Source organism: Salvelinus alpinus, chromosome 19, assembly GCF_045679555.1.
Source record: "Salvelinus alpinus chromosome 19, SLU_Salpinus.1, whole genome shotgun sequence".
In the NCBI taxonomy this organism is placed as follows: Eukaryota; Metazoa; Chordata; class Actinopteri; order Salmoniformes; family Salmonidae; genus Salvelinus; species Salvelinus alpinus.
Window position 1 is genome coordinate 20,475,721 of NC_092104.1, and position 15,853 is coordinate 20,491,573.

At 41.9% G+C, this 15,853-nt stretch overlaps 1 protein-coding gene across 2 annotated transcripts; it reads left to right on the plus strand.

Moving 5' to 3' along the window:
* The first annotated feature begins 985 nt into the window (after positions 1 to 985).
* Positions 986 to 15,280, plus strand: LOC139545110 (FYN-binding protein 1-like). Of its 2 annotated transcripts, XM_071352516.1 has the most exons (18): positions 986 to 1,104; positions 2,298 to 3,180; positions 3,438 to 3,546; positions 7,706 to 7,779; positions 8,015 to 8,037; positions 8,422 to 8,468; positions 10,095 to 10,248; positions 10,328 to 10,487; positions 10,616 to 10,751; positions 10,882 to 10,901; positions 11,079 to 11,127; positions 11,649 to 11,686; positions 11,872 to 11,959; positions 12,049 to 12,148; positions 12,433 to 12,595; positions 12,679 to 12,709; positions 12,855 to 12,889; positions 15,104 to 15,280. In XM_071352516.1, exons 2-18 carry the CDS (start codon positions 2,325 to 2,327, stop codon positions 15,124 to 15,126), a joined length of 2,106 nt encoding a protein of 701 aa, XP_071208617.1. In that variant the 5' UTR covers positions 986 to 1,104; positions 2,298 to 2,324; the 3' UTR covers positions 15,127 to 15,280. The 2 variants fall into 2 exon arrangements, 1 of the variants encoding a protein (XP_071208617.1); XR_011668997.1 differs by lacking the exons at positions 12,679 to 12,709; positions 12,855 to 12,889; positions 15,104 to 15,280 and having other exon boundaries at positions 11,872 to 11,954.
* Positions 15,281 to 15,853: the final 573 nt, after the last annotated feature.

The following is a 15,853-nucleotide window of genomic DNA, read 5'->3' on the forward strand; positions in this document are numbered from 1 at the left end:
TTTGATGTGTGCCAAAAAGCATGTGGGAGAATCCCCAAACATATGGAAGAAGGTACTCTGGTCAGACAAGAGTAAAATTGAGCTTTTTGGCCATCAAGGAAAACACTATGGCGCAAACCCAACACCTCTTTCACCCCGAGAATACTATCCCCACAGTAAAGCATGTTGGTGGCAGCATTGTGCTGTGGGGATGTTTTCATTGGCAGAGACTGGGAAACTGGTCATAATTGAAGGAATGGTGCTAAATACACAGAAATTCTTGAGGGAAACCTGTTTGTCTTCCAGAGATTTGAGACTGGGATGGAGGTTCACCTTCCGGCAGGACAATGACCCTAAGCATTCTGTTAAAGCAACACTCGAGTGGTTTAAGGGGAAACATTTAAATGTCTTGTGGTGGCCTAGTCAAAGCCCAGACCTCAATCCAATTGAGAATCTGTGGTGTGACTTAGATTGCTGTACACCAGCGGAACCCATCCAACTTGAACGAGCTGGAGCAGTTTTGCCTTGAAGAATGGGCAAAAATCTCAGTGGCTAGATGTGCCAAGCTTATAGAGACATACCCCAAGAGACTTGCAGCTGTAATTGCTGCAAAAGGTGGCTCTACAAAGTATTGACTTTGGGGGGGTGAATAGGTATGCACGTTTTTGTCTTATTTCTTGTTTGTTTCACAATAAAAAATATATTTTGCATCTTCAAAGTGGTAGGCATGTTGTGTAAATCAAATGATACAACCCCCCCCCCAAAAAAAATCTATTTTAATTCCAGGTTGTAAGTCAACAAAATAAGAAAAATGCAAAGGGGGGGTGAATACTTTCACAAGCCACTGTACTAGTTGGCTCAAAGCAGCTACGGTTTGGTAGCTAAAATGCCAATGTATGTCAGTTGCTTAGCACTGGTATGACAGTGGTTGTGTTCATATAAACTGTGTACAGACTGCCGATAGCACTTCTCATTTCTCACCTCCCTTGATCAGAATAGTAATAGCCCATACACTTCCTGTGTATGTATAAAACCATGGGTCTTTGTACAGGATAGTATTACATTGTCTCCAGACCGACACAAGGCCAGGGCTATACAGTGTATGGAGAGACTTGGACAGATTAGGTGAGTGCTTGTGTCAGGGTGGATGCCATGGGAGGAAATTGATTTTTGAGAGTGTATATCCAGAAAGTCTTCAGAATTACTTTCTCAAAAAACGATCTGTTTTATTTGAAGTTACCTTTTAGTTATTTATCTTATTTCTGATGTGTACCATGGTTGTGGACGTCTCTTACAGACATTTGCCTGCCAACTAAAGCTGAAAGGAAACCTTTTTAAGGACCTTCAACGAGTCATTGAGTTACATGTATTAATGTATTTTGCTGTGAATTAAAGGTATGGGTAAAATATGGTTGCATCTGCATCCCAATGGTCTAAAGAGGAATAGTCTCCTCACTGATTGGAAAGTACTGGACAGGCAAAATCAACATCACCTTTGTGGTTTCGTCTGTCCTGTCCTTGGTTTTCAGATCAGTGCAATTAAAGGAGAGGAAGCCATTGAGATAAATGTAGTACAGTATACACCCTTCCGTATTTATTTGGACAGTGAAGCTAAAATGTCTCATAGGAGGCGACAGTACAGAATGTCACCTTTTAATTGAGGGTATTTTCATGAATTCATACATATCTAATTTATCGTTGAGAAGTGAAAGGACTTTATGTTTCTGCTCCCCCCATTTGAAGAAGTCATCATGAGTACTCTGACAAATTCACTCATAGTGTATTAAAGTAGTCAAAAGTTGAGTATTTGGCTACATCAAGCTTGTGACTACACACTTGTTGGAATCATTTGCTGTTTGTTTTGGTTGTGTTTCAGATGATTTTGTGCCCAAAAAGAATGGAATGATCAATAATGTATTGTCTCATTTTGGAGTCACTTCTATTGTAAATAAGAATAGATGTTTCTGAACAATTCTAAATTAATGTGGATGCTACCATGATTATGGACAATCATGAATGAATGGTAAATAATGATGAGTGTGAAAGGTACAGAGGCACAAAGATCATACCCCTGAAAAGATGCTAACCTCCCCAGTTATTGGTAATGGTGAGAGGTTAGCTTTTTTGGGAGGTACGATCTTTATTCATGATTTTTGAGGGTATGACCATCATTATTTATGATGAATTCATGATTTTCCGTAATCATGGTAGCATCCACATTAATGTTGAATTGTTCAGAAACATCTATTCTTATTTACAATCAAAGTTACACCAAAATGACACAATGTATGTAATTCTCTCACCATATTTCTACGCAGGAGGAGAGATCAGACGTCAGGGCTCTTATGGCTCGCTTCAACACAGGAGGAGGCAGCCCCATGGAGGGAGGGGTTCACCCTAAACTGGCATCCCACTCCAGCCTCTCCACTAGTTCCCCTCTCTTAGCCAAGCTAGCTGCCCTGGAGAAGAGCCGATCAGGAGGAGCCCTGACCACCACTAAATCCCCTGCAACTAAGCCTGTGTTTCAGAAGAAATTTGAGACCGCAGCCAGAGAAGATGTAGGAACCTTGTTCCCCAAACCCCAGTCCTTCAAACCCAGGCCCGTGGAGACCATCAGGGACACAGAGTCTTCAGGGCCTGAGTCCTCTTTCACCATACCTCCACTGAAAAGACCTCCTGTCAACACAGCCTTTCCGGACAACAAGGTCAAACCGGTTCCGGCCTCAGGCTCAGCCAAACCCCCGTGGGTAAAGGACAGTGAGTCAGGAAACACCCCTACAGTCCCTAAACTGCCCTTAGCCCTCAAACCAAATATCTCCATCTCATCACTGCAGTCCAACCTTGACCAAGAGACCCCGAAGGAAAATCCAACACCATCCACCCCCAAATTGCGCCCGATCTCCATGCTCAAATTCTTTCCACCCCACACCCAGCAGAACTCCCTCTCTAGACAGGAAAGTGAAGCAAGCCTCCAAACGTTGAACTCTAGCAAATGTATGCCTCCCCAACCTCCTCTCACTCTGAAACCCAACTTCCTGACAGCGCAAGCTGGAGCGATGGATGAACTGGTCCCTCATGAAGAGAATGATGATCCCTCTGCCCCTAAGAAGAAACCCCTGCCTAATGTGTTTTCTCTGGGGGACCCTCCTCTGAAACCCAACAGGCCTCCCCATGTTACCTTACAGATGTTTCGGACTGAAGGTGAGATCTCTTCTCCTTTCCTCTATGTACACCCGAAATACATTAAAACCTAATTATTGGGTCTATTTGACATGTCACAAGACCCAGTCCTCTTCCTTAAATATGTCATCATGTCTCATAAAGGGAATGACAGACCCAGAGGTAGAAGCTAAGGCACAGATCTAGGATCAGCTTACCCTCCTCAAATTCTAACCTTAACCATTAGGAGAAAACATGCACAACAAGCATGGTTCTATTGCTTTGTTGTTGTGTGACAGGTCCTGAGTTGAGCACAGCGGGGCCTCCTCCTTCTCCTCTTGCTCCCCACACCAGCAGTTTCCCTGCACCTCTGACACCCTGCCTCCTCTCTAACTCCCCTGCAGCTATGTAAGTACAATACTTTGCTTATGAGAATCACCGATTCAAGAAGAAACTCCTTAGCATACAAACGTTAACCACCGTAGGCTAACTCACTAGCATACCACACACCCCTATAGCCCCAGCCCCCCCAGTGCGCGGTACGCAACTGAGCTAATTTCTATATTTAGGTTGTCCGCTCTCGAGACCACATATTGAGTGTCTCTGTTTTGTTGAGGTGTCAGATACTCGGTCTTGACTAGTCTCGGACAGTGAGGACTCATAATTTCTTCAGGAACCAGCGGAGACCAGCAGGGTAAAAAAACAGCTTCCATTAAATCAGCCAGAAAAGCGCTTCGCCAGTCCAAATATATACACTCCTTTTTGAAACATGAATATCTTTACTCGTACCATCACTGTCCTTTATTTTCACGAAGAAAATATGCTAAAACTTTTTCCAAAACTTCCTTGACTCGCTGGTAGTTAAGAGTTGGGGAAATTGTTGAAGGTTGTGCATTCACTATTAGTAAAGGGGAGACAGGGTGAAATTGTAACAGTCTTTATATCTATTATAGACATATTTGCACAGTGACAAACCTATTGGACCTAGGCCTTCAGTGTGTGACAGGCTCATAATGCGGAAAGGACAGCAACCGTAATACCAGCTCACTCAAGTATTAGAGTGCATTTTTTGTAAAACACAAAGGATCAGTGGTGTAGTGGAGGCTATAGATAGGTATACGGCCTATACCCACTTTCTTTTCAGTGGGCATTGCCTATACACCCTTCTTAATCCCTTCTGTTGCGTCTCAAAGTAGTGTAGTGATGGTATACGAAGTATTAATGATGTAGTAGGCTACAATAGAGAAATCATGCACAAAGTAGCCTACACAATCGCAAAGCACGTGAAATATATTAACATGCGCGCAGCACATATGGCCTAGTTTCAGCTGAATATCATCTGCAGGCAGGAAGAGCACGAAGCTCTCAACTGGTTTTCATGGAGCAGCTCACATAAGAATGACATCGGTAGCTGGTTGGTAGGAAAGACGTTTCAACATATTATATCTACCAGTAAATGCGAACTAACGCAACATTGGGTATGCAAACCAGGCATTGAAAACGTTTGGTCCTCAGTCTTGGTTAGTTGGCTACTTGTGATGTGTAATCCAGTCATCATGTGCTGTTTGCATGAACATTTCTAAAGGCTTTCCCCAAAAAACCTTCCCAATTAAATGTTGACTGCAATGTAGGCCTACCTGACAGAATGATATAATGCTGATTTGTATCTATGGGGACAGCATTTGTTTTGCTCAATGGAATTATAGGGCAACTATACCCCCCCCCCCCCCCAAAAAAAATGTCTAGATTTTCCCCAGACATCAACAGTGGTCTCCTGGTGTGGTTTAGGCATTGTTGTTGACTTACAACGTCACATTTTTGGCGTTATTTAAAAAAGTGTGATTTTGAGAATGAAAACCTGAAAAATCCAATAGCAAAACATAGGATTTTTCCCAAGGGCGCCTTTGCTTCACACAGGACCCACTTTTCCATGCACAACTACACCACTGCATAGGCTCGATGGAAAGACAGCAGTCCATGCACTCGGACATAATAAGCCAGTAGGTCCCAATCATAAGAATACAAAAACACAACCATTAGGCGAAGCATTTCCCAATCGAAATGTACAACTATTACTTCCCATTGCAAAAAAACATTTCACTTTTAGCACACAAAGTAACCACTGATCTAAAGTTTAAATGCAACAATGTGTTTCACACACATTAGTTATTTTCAAAGAGATGGTTATCAACAGTATGTGAGCTGCAATAAATAACACACTTCCACCAGATGATGATCATTTGAAACTTAACTTATTGTTGAAAGTTATTCTTGGGGAGAAGCTAAACAATGAGCAACAACATCCACTTCGATAACATCCACTGCAGCCGCTGCAAACTAGCCTATAACAAAAGCTAGCTAGTTAAACCGTGGGAAAACCTTTGACCTGTTGGGTCAATGTGATTGGTTGATTCCACTGTCACTCTAAAATGTTGCCCTAATACAGTTGAATGGCAGATGCCTTCTATCAAGTTTCGGATGGCCTAGCCTGTGGCTAACTTAGCTAGCTAGAAAAATCTTGATTGGATTTTTCTTTCTCTTCAGTTTTCCTTTCTAACAAAAATTGAAGAGACTAAATCAGAACATCATTGAAAATAATTATATAATTATTATTATTTGTATTATGCTATAAATCCTTAGCCTTTCTCTGAAAGCATAGAAGGTCCTCATTGTTCCCTGATGTGTTTGGGTTAGTTAACATTTACATTACATTTAAGTCATTTAGCAGACGCTCTTATCCAGAGCGACTTACAAATTGGTGCATTCACCTTATGATATCCAGTGGAACAACCACTTTACAATAGTGCATCTAACTCTTTTAAGGGGGGGGGGGGGTTAGAAGGATTACTTTATCCTATCCTAGGTATTCCTTAAAGAGGTGGGGTTTCAGGTGTCTCCGGAAGGTGATGATTGACTCCGCTGACCTGGCGTCGTGAGGGAGTTTGTTCCACCATTGGGGTGCCAGAGCAGCGAACAGTTTTGACTGGGCTGAGCGGGAACTGTACTTCCTCAGAGGTAGGGAGGCGAGCAGGCCAGAGGTGGATGAACGCAGTGCCCTTGTTTGGGTGTAGGGCCTGATCAGAGCCTGAAGGTACGGAGGTGCCGTTCCCCTCACAGCTCCGTAGGCAAGCACCATGGTCTTGTAGCGGATGCGAGCTTCAACTGGAAGCCAGTGGAGAGAGCGGAGGAGCGGGGTGACGTGAGAGAACTTGGGAAGGTTGAACACCAGACGGGCTGCGGCGTTCTGGATGAGTTGTAGGGGTTTAATGGCACAGGCAGGGAGCCCAGCCAACAGCGAGTTGCAGTAATCCAGACGGGAGATGACAAGTGCCTGGATTAGGACCTGCGCCACTTCCTGTGTGAGGCAGGGTCGTACTCTGCGAATGTTGTAGAGCATGAACCTACAGGAACGGGTCACCGCCTTGATGTTAGTTGAGAACGACAGGGTGTTGTCCAGGATCACGCCAAGGTTCTTAGCACTCTGGGAGGAGGACACAATGGAGTTGTCAACCGTGATGGCGAGATCATGGAACGGGCAGTCCTTCCCCGGGAGGAAGAGCAGCTCCGTCTTGCCGAGGTTCAGCTTGAGGTGGTGATCCGTCATCCACGCTGATATGTCTGCCAGACATGCAGAGATGCGATTCGCCACCTGGTTATCAGAGGGGGGAAAGGAGAAGATTAATTGTGTGTCGTCTGCATAGCAATGATAGGAGAGACCATGTGAGGATATGACAGAGCCAAGTGACTTGGTGTATAGCGAGAATAGGAGAGGGCCTAGAACAGAGCCCTGGGGGACACCAGTGGTGAGAGCACGTGGTGCGGAGACAGATTCTCGCCACGCCACCTGGTAGGAGCGACCTGTCAGGTAGGACGCAATCCAAGCGTGGGCCGCGCCGGAGATGCCCAACTCGGAGAGGGTGGAGAGGAGGATCTGATGGTTCACAGTATCAAAGGCAGCCGATAGGTCTAGAAGGATGAGAGCAGAGGAGAGAGAGTTAGCTTTAGCAGTGCGGAGCGCCTCCGTGACACAGAGAAGAGCAGTCTCAGTTGAATGACTAGTCTTGAAACCTGACTGATTTGGATCAAGAAGGTCATTAACATTTGTAGAGCGTCTCTATTTGCCCTCTGCATGCCTTTTTTTACCATTCTGAATGTATAAAGAATCCATATGTTCTTCTGAAATATTATTACAGAAATACTGGACATGTTGAACTCTTATTATGGTGACGATTTGACAAAATTACAGTCGTGGTCTTGAATTGGACTCACATTTTTCTGGTCTCGGTCTTGACTCGATCTCAGACCTCTTGTCCCCCTTCCGGTCTTCACTCGGTCTCGCTCCCCCTCCGGTCTTGGTCTTGACTTGGACTCGATTCGCTCCGGTGTTGGACTTGAATCGGTCTTGCTTTAGGTGGTCTCGAACACAACACTGGTTATTCTTAAATTCAGTTTTTTTGTGGCCCCCACCCCCATCAAAGTTGCCCATCCCTGTTCTAAATTCTTTGGTGTGATAATAACATGAATGACCGTATGTGTGTGTGTCTTTCTAACCATGAATGATGATCAGAATCCAGGCCGACCAGGAGGAGAGCTATGACGACATTGGGGTCATGAATCTCCCTTCACCCCATCCCCCTGGAGGTGCCACTTCCATTCTTACACAACCTCACCTATACGAGCACTACGGGGCATTGTGAATAATATATGTAGCTAGGCCCTAAATCATTTGGTGGAACAAAGATGATTGGTTCAAATTAAGAAATAAAAATGTGTTTAATACTCAATGTTGTGGATATAAGCTAAGACATAAAAAATTATGTCAATAATCAACATATAACTGAAAATGATTTATATGTTTGTTTGGTTTTCATTACAGGACATCCCAACCTAAAAATTGAGGTATAATATCTGATTTTCCTGATACCGGTAATATGAAGCCTCGAAACTGTACAACTAGTTACTGCACTGTACATAGCATGCATTTAGACAGGGCACATGATCGGTGTTAAAGTAAGTGTGACACATATAGCTGTAGAAATAACATGCTGGGAGAAAAGAGGAAGTGGTTAAGAGCGATATCTAGACCCTTGCAGTATGTAGCTTTAGTAAGCCACTTCTGACTGAACATTTGTTTGAATGATCATTTACATATTTAGATACAGTATGTTTACAGTCCAAATCTCTACAACAAGTTTAATCCGTCTTTGATAACAATAATTTCTGTTAGTTTGCAGCTTCACTTTAAAGCTTGATTGTAATATTGTATGTCCCATCCTCTAACAGGCAGAGTTGAGTGATGAAGAGATGTATGAAGACTTAGAGGAGAGATGGTGAGAGGAATCTTTATCACAGAAAAATAATGAATAGAATGTAAAACGATGTTATATATAATAGTGACACCTCTGTAGTATTATCATCTAAACTCAGCAAAAAAAGAAACGCCCTCTCACTGTCAACTGCATTTATTTTCAGGAAACTTAACATGTGTAAATATTTGTATGAACACAACAAGATTCAACAACTGAGACATAAACTGAACAAGTTCCACAGACATGTGACCAACAGAAATTGAATAATGTGTCCCTGAACAAAAGGGGGGTCAAAATCAAAAGTAACAGTCAGTATCTGGTGTGGCCACCAGCTGCATTAAGTACTACAGTGCATCCATCTCCTCATGGACTGCACCAGATTTGCCAGTTCTTGCTGTGAGATGTTACCCCAGTCTTCCACCAAGGCACCTGCAAGTTCCCGGACATTTCTGGGGGAAATGGCCCTGGCCCTCACCCTCCGATCCAATAGATCCCAGACGTGCTCAATGGGATTGAAATCCTGGCTCTTCGCTGGCCATGGCAGAACACTGACATTCCTGTCTTGCAGGAAATCACGCACAGAATGAGCAGTATGGCAGGTGGCATTGTCATGCTGTAGGGTCATGTCAGGATGAGCCTGCAGGAAGGGTACTACATGAGGGAGGAGGATGTCTTCCCTGTAACGCATAGCGTTGAGATTGTCTGCAATGACAAGCTCGGTCCGATGACGCTGTGACACACCGCCCCAGACCACGACGGACCCTCCACCTCCAAATCGATCCCGCTTCAGAATACAGGCCTCAGTGTAACGCTCATTCCTTTTACGATAAATGCGAATCTGACCATCACCCCTGATGAGACAAAACCGCGACTCTTCAGTGGAGAGCACTTTTTGCCAGTCCTGTCTGGTCCAGTGACGGTGGGTTTGTGCCCATAGGTGACGTTGTTGCCATTGATGTCTGGTGAGGAACTGCCTTACAACAGGCCTACAAGCCCTCAGTCCAGCCTCTCTCAGCCTATTGCGGACAGTCTGAGCACTGATGGAGGGATTGTACGCACAATCCTGGTGTAACTCGGGCAGTTGTTGTTGCCATCATGTACCTGTCCCGCAGGTGTGATGTTCGGGTGTACCGATCCTGTGCAGGTGTTGTTACACGTGGTCTGCCACTGCGAGGATGATCAGCTGTCCGTCCTGTCTCCCTGTAGCGCTGTCTTAGGCGTCTCACAGTACGGACGTTGTAATTTATTGCCCTGGCCACATCTGCAGTCCTGGGCATCTTTCTTTTGGTGTTTTTCAGAGTCAGTAGAAAGGCCTCTTTAGAGGGTTTCATAACTGTGTTTTTTCATAACTAAGTTTTCATAACTGTGGCCTTAATTGCCTACCGTCTGTAATCTGTTAGTGTCTTAACGACCGTTCCACAGGTGCATGTTCATTAATTGTTTATGGTTCATTGAACAAGCATGGGAAACAGTGTTTAAACCCTTTACAATGAAGATCTGTGAAGTTATTTGGATTTTTACGAATTATCTTTGAAAGACAGGGTCCTGAAAAAGGGACGTTTCTTTTTTTGCTGAGTTTATATGTTTGATTCTCAACCCCAGTATAATTCTTTATCCAACATTTACTCTCTTTCTCTCTCACGACAGGACTGAACAGGAGGCTAAAGGATTGAAAGAAACCAACGAAGTGAAAGGGCAAGAGAAGAAGAGCGACAAAGAGGAAAAGAAACGACTAGAGCAGGAGAAGAAAATGCAGAAAGCCAGAGAGAAGAAGGAGCAAGAGGCAAAGAAAAAGTACAAGGTAAGCAGGATATGCATATATCTGGAGTTATATCTATTACAGCCATGTGTAGTGGAGTAACACCTATCCCTGTTTGTAGCTCTCAGGGCCGATTCAGGTGATTCACAAAGCCAAGGCTCAGGTGGAATGTAAAGGAGGAAAGACTGACCTGCCACTAACACAGGGAGAGATTATAGATATCATACGCATCACTGACAACCCAGAGGGACGTTGGCTGGCCAGGAACAATGAGGGAAACTGTAAGTGTATACACATACAGTGAATACACACATATAAATACACACACACACACACACACACACACACACACACACACCACCCTCTCTCTTCCTGTTCTCACTGCCTCCTCCTCCTTGCTGTGTTGTAGATGGCTATGTAAGGACTGAGTCAGTGGTCATTGACTATGACCTTATAAAGGACCAGAAGAAAGGACCCCTACCTAACCAGTCTGAGAGAAATCCTGAGGTTTACGATGATGTAGGCATCCTGGACAATGCCTGCAGGTAAAATAAAAAATAAACTAAATGTTAAATGTTAGAGCTTTGAAATGTTGGTTTTCTTTGTTGTCTATGTGATGTGTCATTGTGACCCATTGGTGTCTATGCTTCAATAGTCTAGATTTTTGTTTTTCAGTGGGGTCAAGGTCCAACAAGGTAAGTCTCATATTGATATTATCTATAATTCATCAGAACTTATAACAGACCAGTAATATAGCAAATTACAAAAAACAACTAGACTGCAGCATATGCAGCGTTCAAAGCATGGATTGTTACTCAGCATAGCAATAACAAGCCTTTTGCCATGTTGTTATTTTTTTCTTCTTATGACAGCTGAGGATGGTGATATCTATGATGATGTGGATGGATCAAATCAAAACAGGTATATGCAATTATGTAACTATGTGGTGATTTTGTGAATATTCTATGCATCGAGTAGGTATCTTTGTCAATGTAATACAGTTTCTCACTCACGAGGTGTTCCTCATCGTTGCTTTGTATTTGACTGACATCTAGTGGTCAGAAGTATTATTGCAAAAGTGATGCTGGAACAGCGCTGCATTGACACATATTTAGAGCGTTTTTATGCCTTCTTTGCTTTACCTTTATGAATGACCCCTGAAACCTTTATGAATGACCCCTGAAACCTTTATGAATGACCCCTGAAACCTTTATGAATGAACCCTGAAACCTTTATGAATGACCCATGAAACCTTTATGAATGAACCCTGAAACCTTTATGAATGACCCCTGAAACCTTTATGAATGACCCCTGAAACCTTTATGAATGAACCCTGAAACCTTTATGAATGACCCCTGAAACCTTTTACATGTATAATCTCAATACAGTCAATACATCAGCTTGATCTTTCTGTTCAATAACTGTTTGATCTTCATTCTCAGATTTCCCCCTCCACTACCTACAGTGTTTAAAGAGGGAGGTAATGATATGATCACTTGTTCACTGGGAAAGTGAACAACAGTCTTCCCAGTTATTTCCCAGTCAAATTATTTCCCTGTATTCTTAAAAGAAAATCACCATTCTATTTATTGTACTGTATGATGTGTACTGTGTAATCAAGTTAAAGAAGTGTGTTGCTTCATTTGTCTGTCTTTATGTCCATAGACGAGATATATGATGACGTGGAGTCCCAGAGCTTCACTGCCTCTCCTCCTCTCAACAGGGGAGAAGAGGGTCACAGTGCCAGAGTTGGGTCAGCTATACTCTTGAATAGTCAGTTCAGACACAAATGAGCTTGAAATCAATACCTACGTTAAATCATTTTGTGTTTCTCCATTTCAGTCTCCCTCAGCTGACACCTAAGGGAAAGCAAGAGGTGATGGACCCCAAGAAGAAAAAGAAGTTTGAGAAAGAGGAAAAGGAATTCAGGAAAAAATTCAAGGTAAAATGTCTAATTGTGACAGGAGAAAGCATAATGACATAATTTAGTTGAGCCTGGCACATTACTGTCTCCCGTCTCGTTTCAAACTATCCATATCTGAATAAAGTAGAAAACCTAAATACAATTAAAAAACATTTTAAAATTAAAGAATCACAGTTATTCCCAGATAACATTCTGAAATATTGATAATCAATCGATTTATCTTTTTTATATGGTCAGATTTATATTGTACTTACTTACATGAGTTGAGTAGTAGTAACTGTGTTGAAATCTTCCACTGTCAGTTTGAAGGGGAGATCCAGGTGTTATATGATGTTACCATAGATCCTAACTTGGACAGTAAGAAATGGGGGAATAAAGACCTACAGTTGAAGCCAGGAGAGGTGATCGATGTCATTGTGAAGCCAACATACGGCAAACTGATTGGCAGGAATAGAGACGGGAAGTGTAAGTTGGCATCAGTTGTTATGGATGAATTATTCACAATCAAATATGAATGATTAATTGCAATACGTATTCCTCTTTTCTAGTTGGTTATGTGTCCATGGTCAATGTTGCACAGTAAGTTCAAGAGTTATTTCTGTTTGTTGAAATACGCATGCGCTCACAAAAAATATTCACACGTTCATGCACATGTGTGCACACACACACATACACCCCCCCACACACACAACTAATGTTTTGACATATGATTTGACTTCAACAGGGATGGTGGAGATGTTTATGACGACATAGGAGAAAGTATGTTTTAAAACCATTCTAGAAATGATCTGGGTCACACTTTATTTGGATAGTCCAGATTTTCCATCTGTATATGCTCTACAGATTATCATACTATCAACAAACTATCTGATAAGAAACTGCTTGCTAAGGTTACGGTTAGGGTTAGGTTTAAAATGAGGGTTGGGGTAATGGTTAAACTTAGGGTTAGGATAAGGGTTAAGGTTAGCGTTAGGGTTAAATTTAGGATTAGGATAAGGGTTAAGGTTAGGGTTAGAATAAGGGTTAGGGTTAGAGCTAGGGTTAGGATAAAGGTTAGAGCTCGGGTTAGTAGATAGTTAGTTTAAATGTTACTGATAGTCTGTAGATGGTCCATCTGCAGATGCTCTACAGACTATCCAAATAAAGTTTTACCATTATTTGTGACTAACTGTACAACACTTTGTTTAAACAATGACATTGCCAGCTGTACGAACTGCTTTGAAGATATTAGTTTGCAGACAAGACAGGCCTACTTACAGAATCAGGCTGATGAAATAATATACAGTTGAAGTCGGAAGTTTACATACACTTAGGTTGGAGTCATTAAAACTTGTTTTTCAACCACTTCACAAATGTCTTGTTAACAAACTATAGTTTTGGCAAGTCGGTTAGGACATCTACTTTGTGCATGACACAAATAATTTTTCCAACAATTGTTTACAGACAGATTATTTCACTAATAATTCACTGTATCACAATGCCAGTGGGTCAGAAGTTTACGTACACTAAGTTGACTGTGCATTTAAACAGCTTGGAAAATTCCAGAAAATTTTGACATGGCTTCAGAAGCTTCTGATAGGCTAATTGGCATACTTTGAGTCAATTGGAGGTGTACCTGTGGATGTATTTCAAGGCCTACCTTCAAACTCAGTGCCTCTTTGAGACCTCAGAAAAAAAATTGTAGACCTCCACAAATCTGGTTCATCATTGGGGGCAATTTCCAAACGCCTGAAGGTACCACGGTCATCTATACAAACAATAGTATGCAAGTATAAACACAATTGGACCACGCAGCCGTCATACCGCTCAGGAAGGAGACGCGTTCTGTCTCCTAGAGATGAACGTACTTTGGTGCGAAAAGTGCAAATCAATCCCAGAACAACAGCAAAGGACCTTGTGAAGATGCTGGAGGAAACAGGCACATAAGTATCTATGTCCACAGTAAAACGAGTCCTATATCGACATAACCTGAAAGGCCGCTCAGCAAGGAAGAAGCCACTGCTCCAAAACCGCCATAAAAAAGCCAGACTACGGTTTGCAACTGCACACGGGGACAAGGATTGTACTTTTTGTAGAAACGTCATCTGGTGAAACAAAAATAGAACTGTTTGGCCATAATGACCATCGTTATGTTTGGAGGAAAAAGGGGGAGGCTTGCAAGCCGAAGAACACCATCCCAACCGTGAAGCATGGGGGTGGCAGCATCAAGTTGTGGTGGTGCTTTGCTGCAGGGGGGACTGGTGCAATTCACAAAATAGATGGCATCATGAGGAAGGGAAATTATATGGATATATTGAAGCAACATCTCAAGACATCAATCAGGAAGTTACAGTTTGGTCGCAAATGGGTCTTCCAAATGGACAATGACCCCAAGCATACTTCCAAAGTTGTGGCAAAATGGCTTAAGGACAACAAAGTCAAGGTATTGGAGTGGCCATCACAAAGCCCTGACCTCAATCCTATAGAAAATTTGTGGGCAGAAATGAAAGTGTGTGCGAACAAGGATGCCTACAAACTTGACTCAGTTACACCAGCTCTGTCTGGAGGAATGGGCCAAAATTCACCCAATTTATTGTGGGAAGCTTGTGGAAGGCTACCCGAAATGTTTGACCCAAGTTAAACAATTTAAAGGCAATGCTACCGAATACTAATTGAGTGTATGTAAACTTCTGACCCACTGGGAATGTGATGAAAGAAATAAAAGCTGAAATAAATCATTCCTTCTACTATTATTCTGACATTTCACATTCTTAAAATAAAGTGGTGATCCTAACTGACCTAAAACAGGGGATTTTTACTGGGATTAAATATCAGGAATTGTGAAAAACTGAGTTTAAATGTATTTGTCTAAGGTGTATGTAAACGTCCGACTTCAACTGTAGGCCTACATACATTTATTTTTAATTGTATTTGTTTGGAATACAATTCATAATCATTTTTCAAACATGGTTCTAATTGTTTATTTTCTTACAGGCTGCATTTATGACAATGACTGAGACTTCTGTGTCAGAATGTACTGAGACAACCAGCACTGAACTCTGCAATGCACACTGCAACTGGTCATCTTTATTTTATCTGGTGAAAAAACAGATTACTTACTGTTAAATTGATTGTCTTGAAATAACTATAGATAAATGTGCCTTAACTATACTATGGTTGTCTCGTTTATTTAACCTGGATTGCAATGTGAATGAATGGATGTCTCTCTTTGAATGTGAAACATTCACTATGTATTTTAGTTGGTATTTAAATTCAAATAAGCTCTCAGATCATTCACCAGACCCAGTGGTGTAAAGTACTGAAGTAAAAATACTTTAAAGTACCATTTAAGTAGTTTTTGGCGATATCTGGACTATACTATTTATATTTTTGACATCTTTTACTCCACTAAATTCCTAAAGAAAATAATTTTCCTGGTCATCCCTACATCCCTAAAATAATAATCCCTGGTCATCCCTACTGCCTCTGATCGGGCGGACTCAGGACTCACTAAACATAACATGTAAATTATGTCTGAGTGTTTGAGTGTGCCCCTGGCTATCCATAAAAAAAATACAATTGGACCGTCTTGTTAATATAATATAAGGAATATGAAATTATTTATACTTTTACTTTTGATACTTCAGTATATTTTAGCAATTACATTTACTTTGGATTCTTAAGTATATTTAAAACCAAATACTTTAAAACTTTTACTCAAGTGGTATTTTACTTGGTGACTTT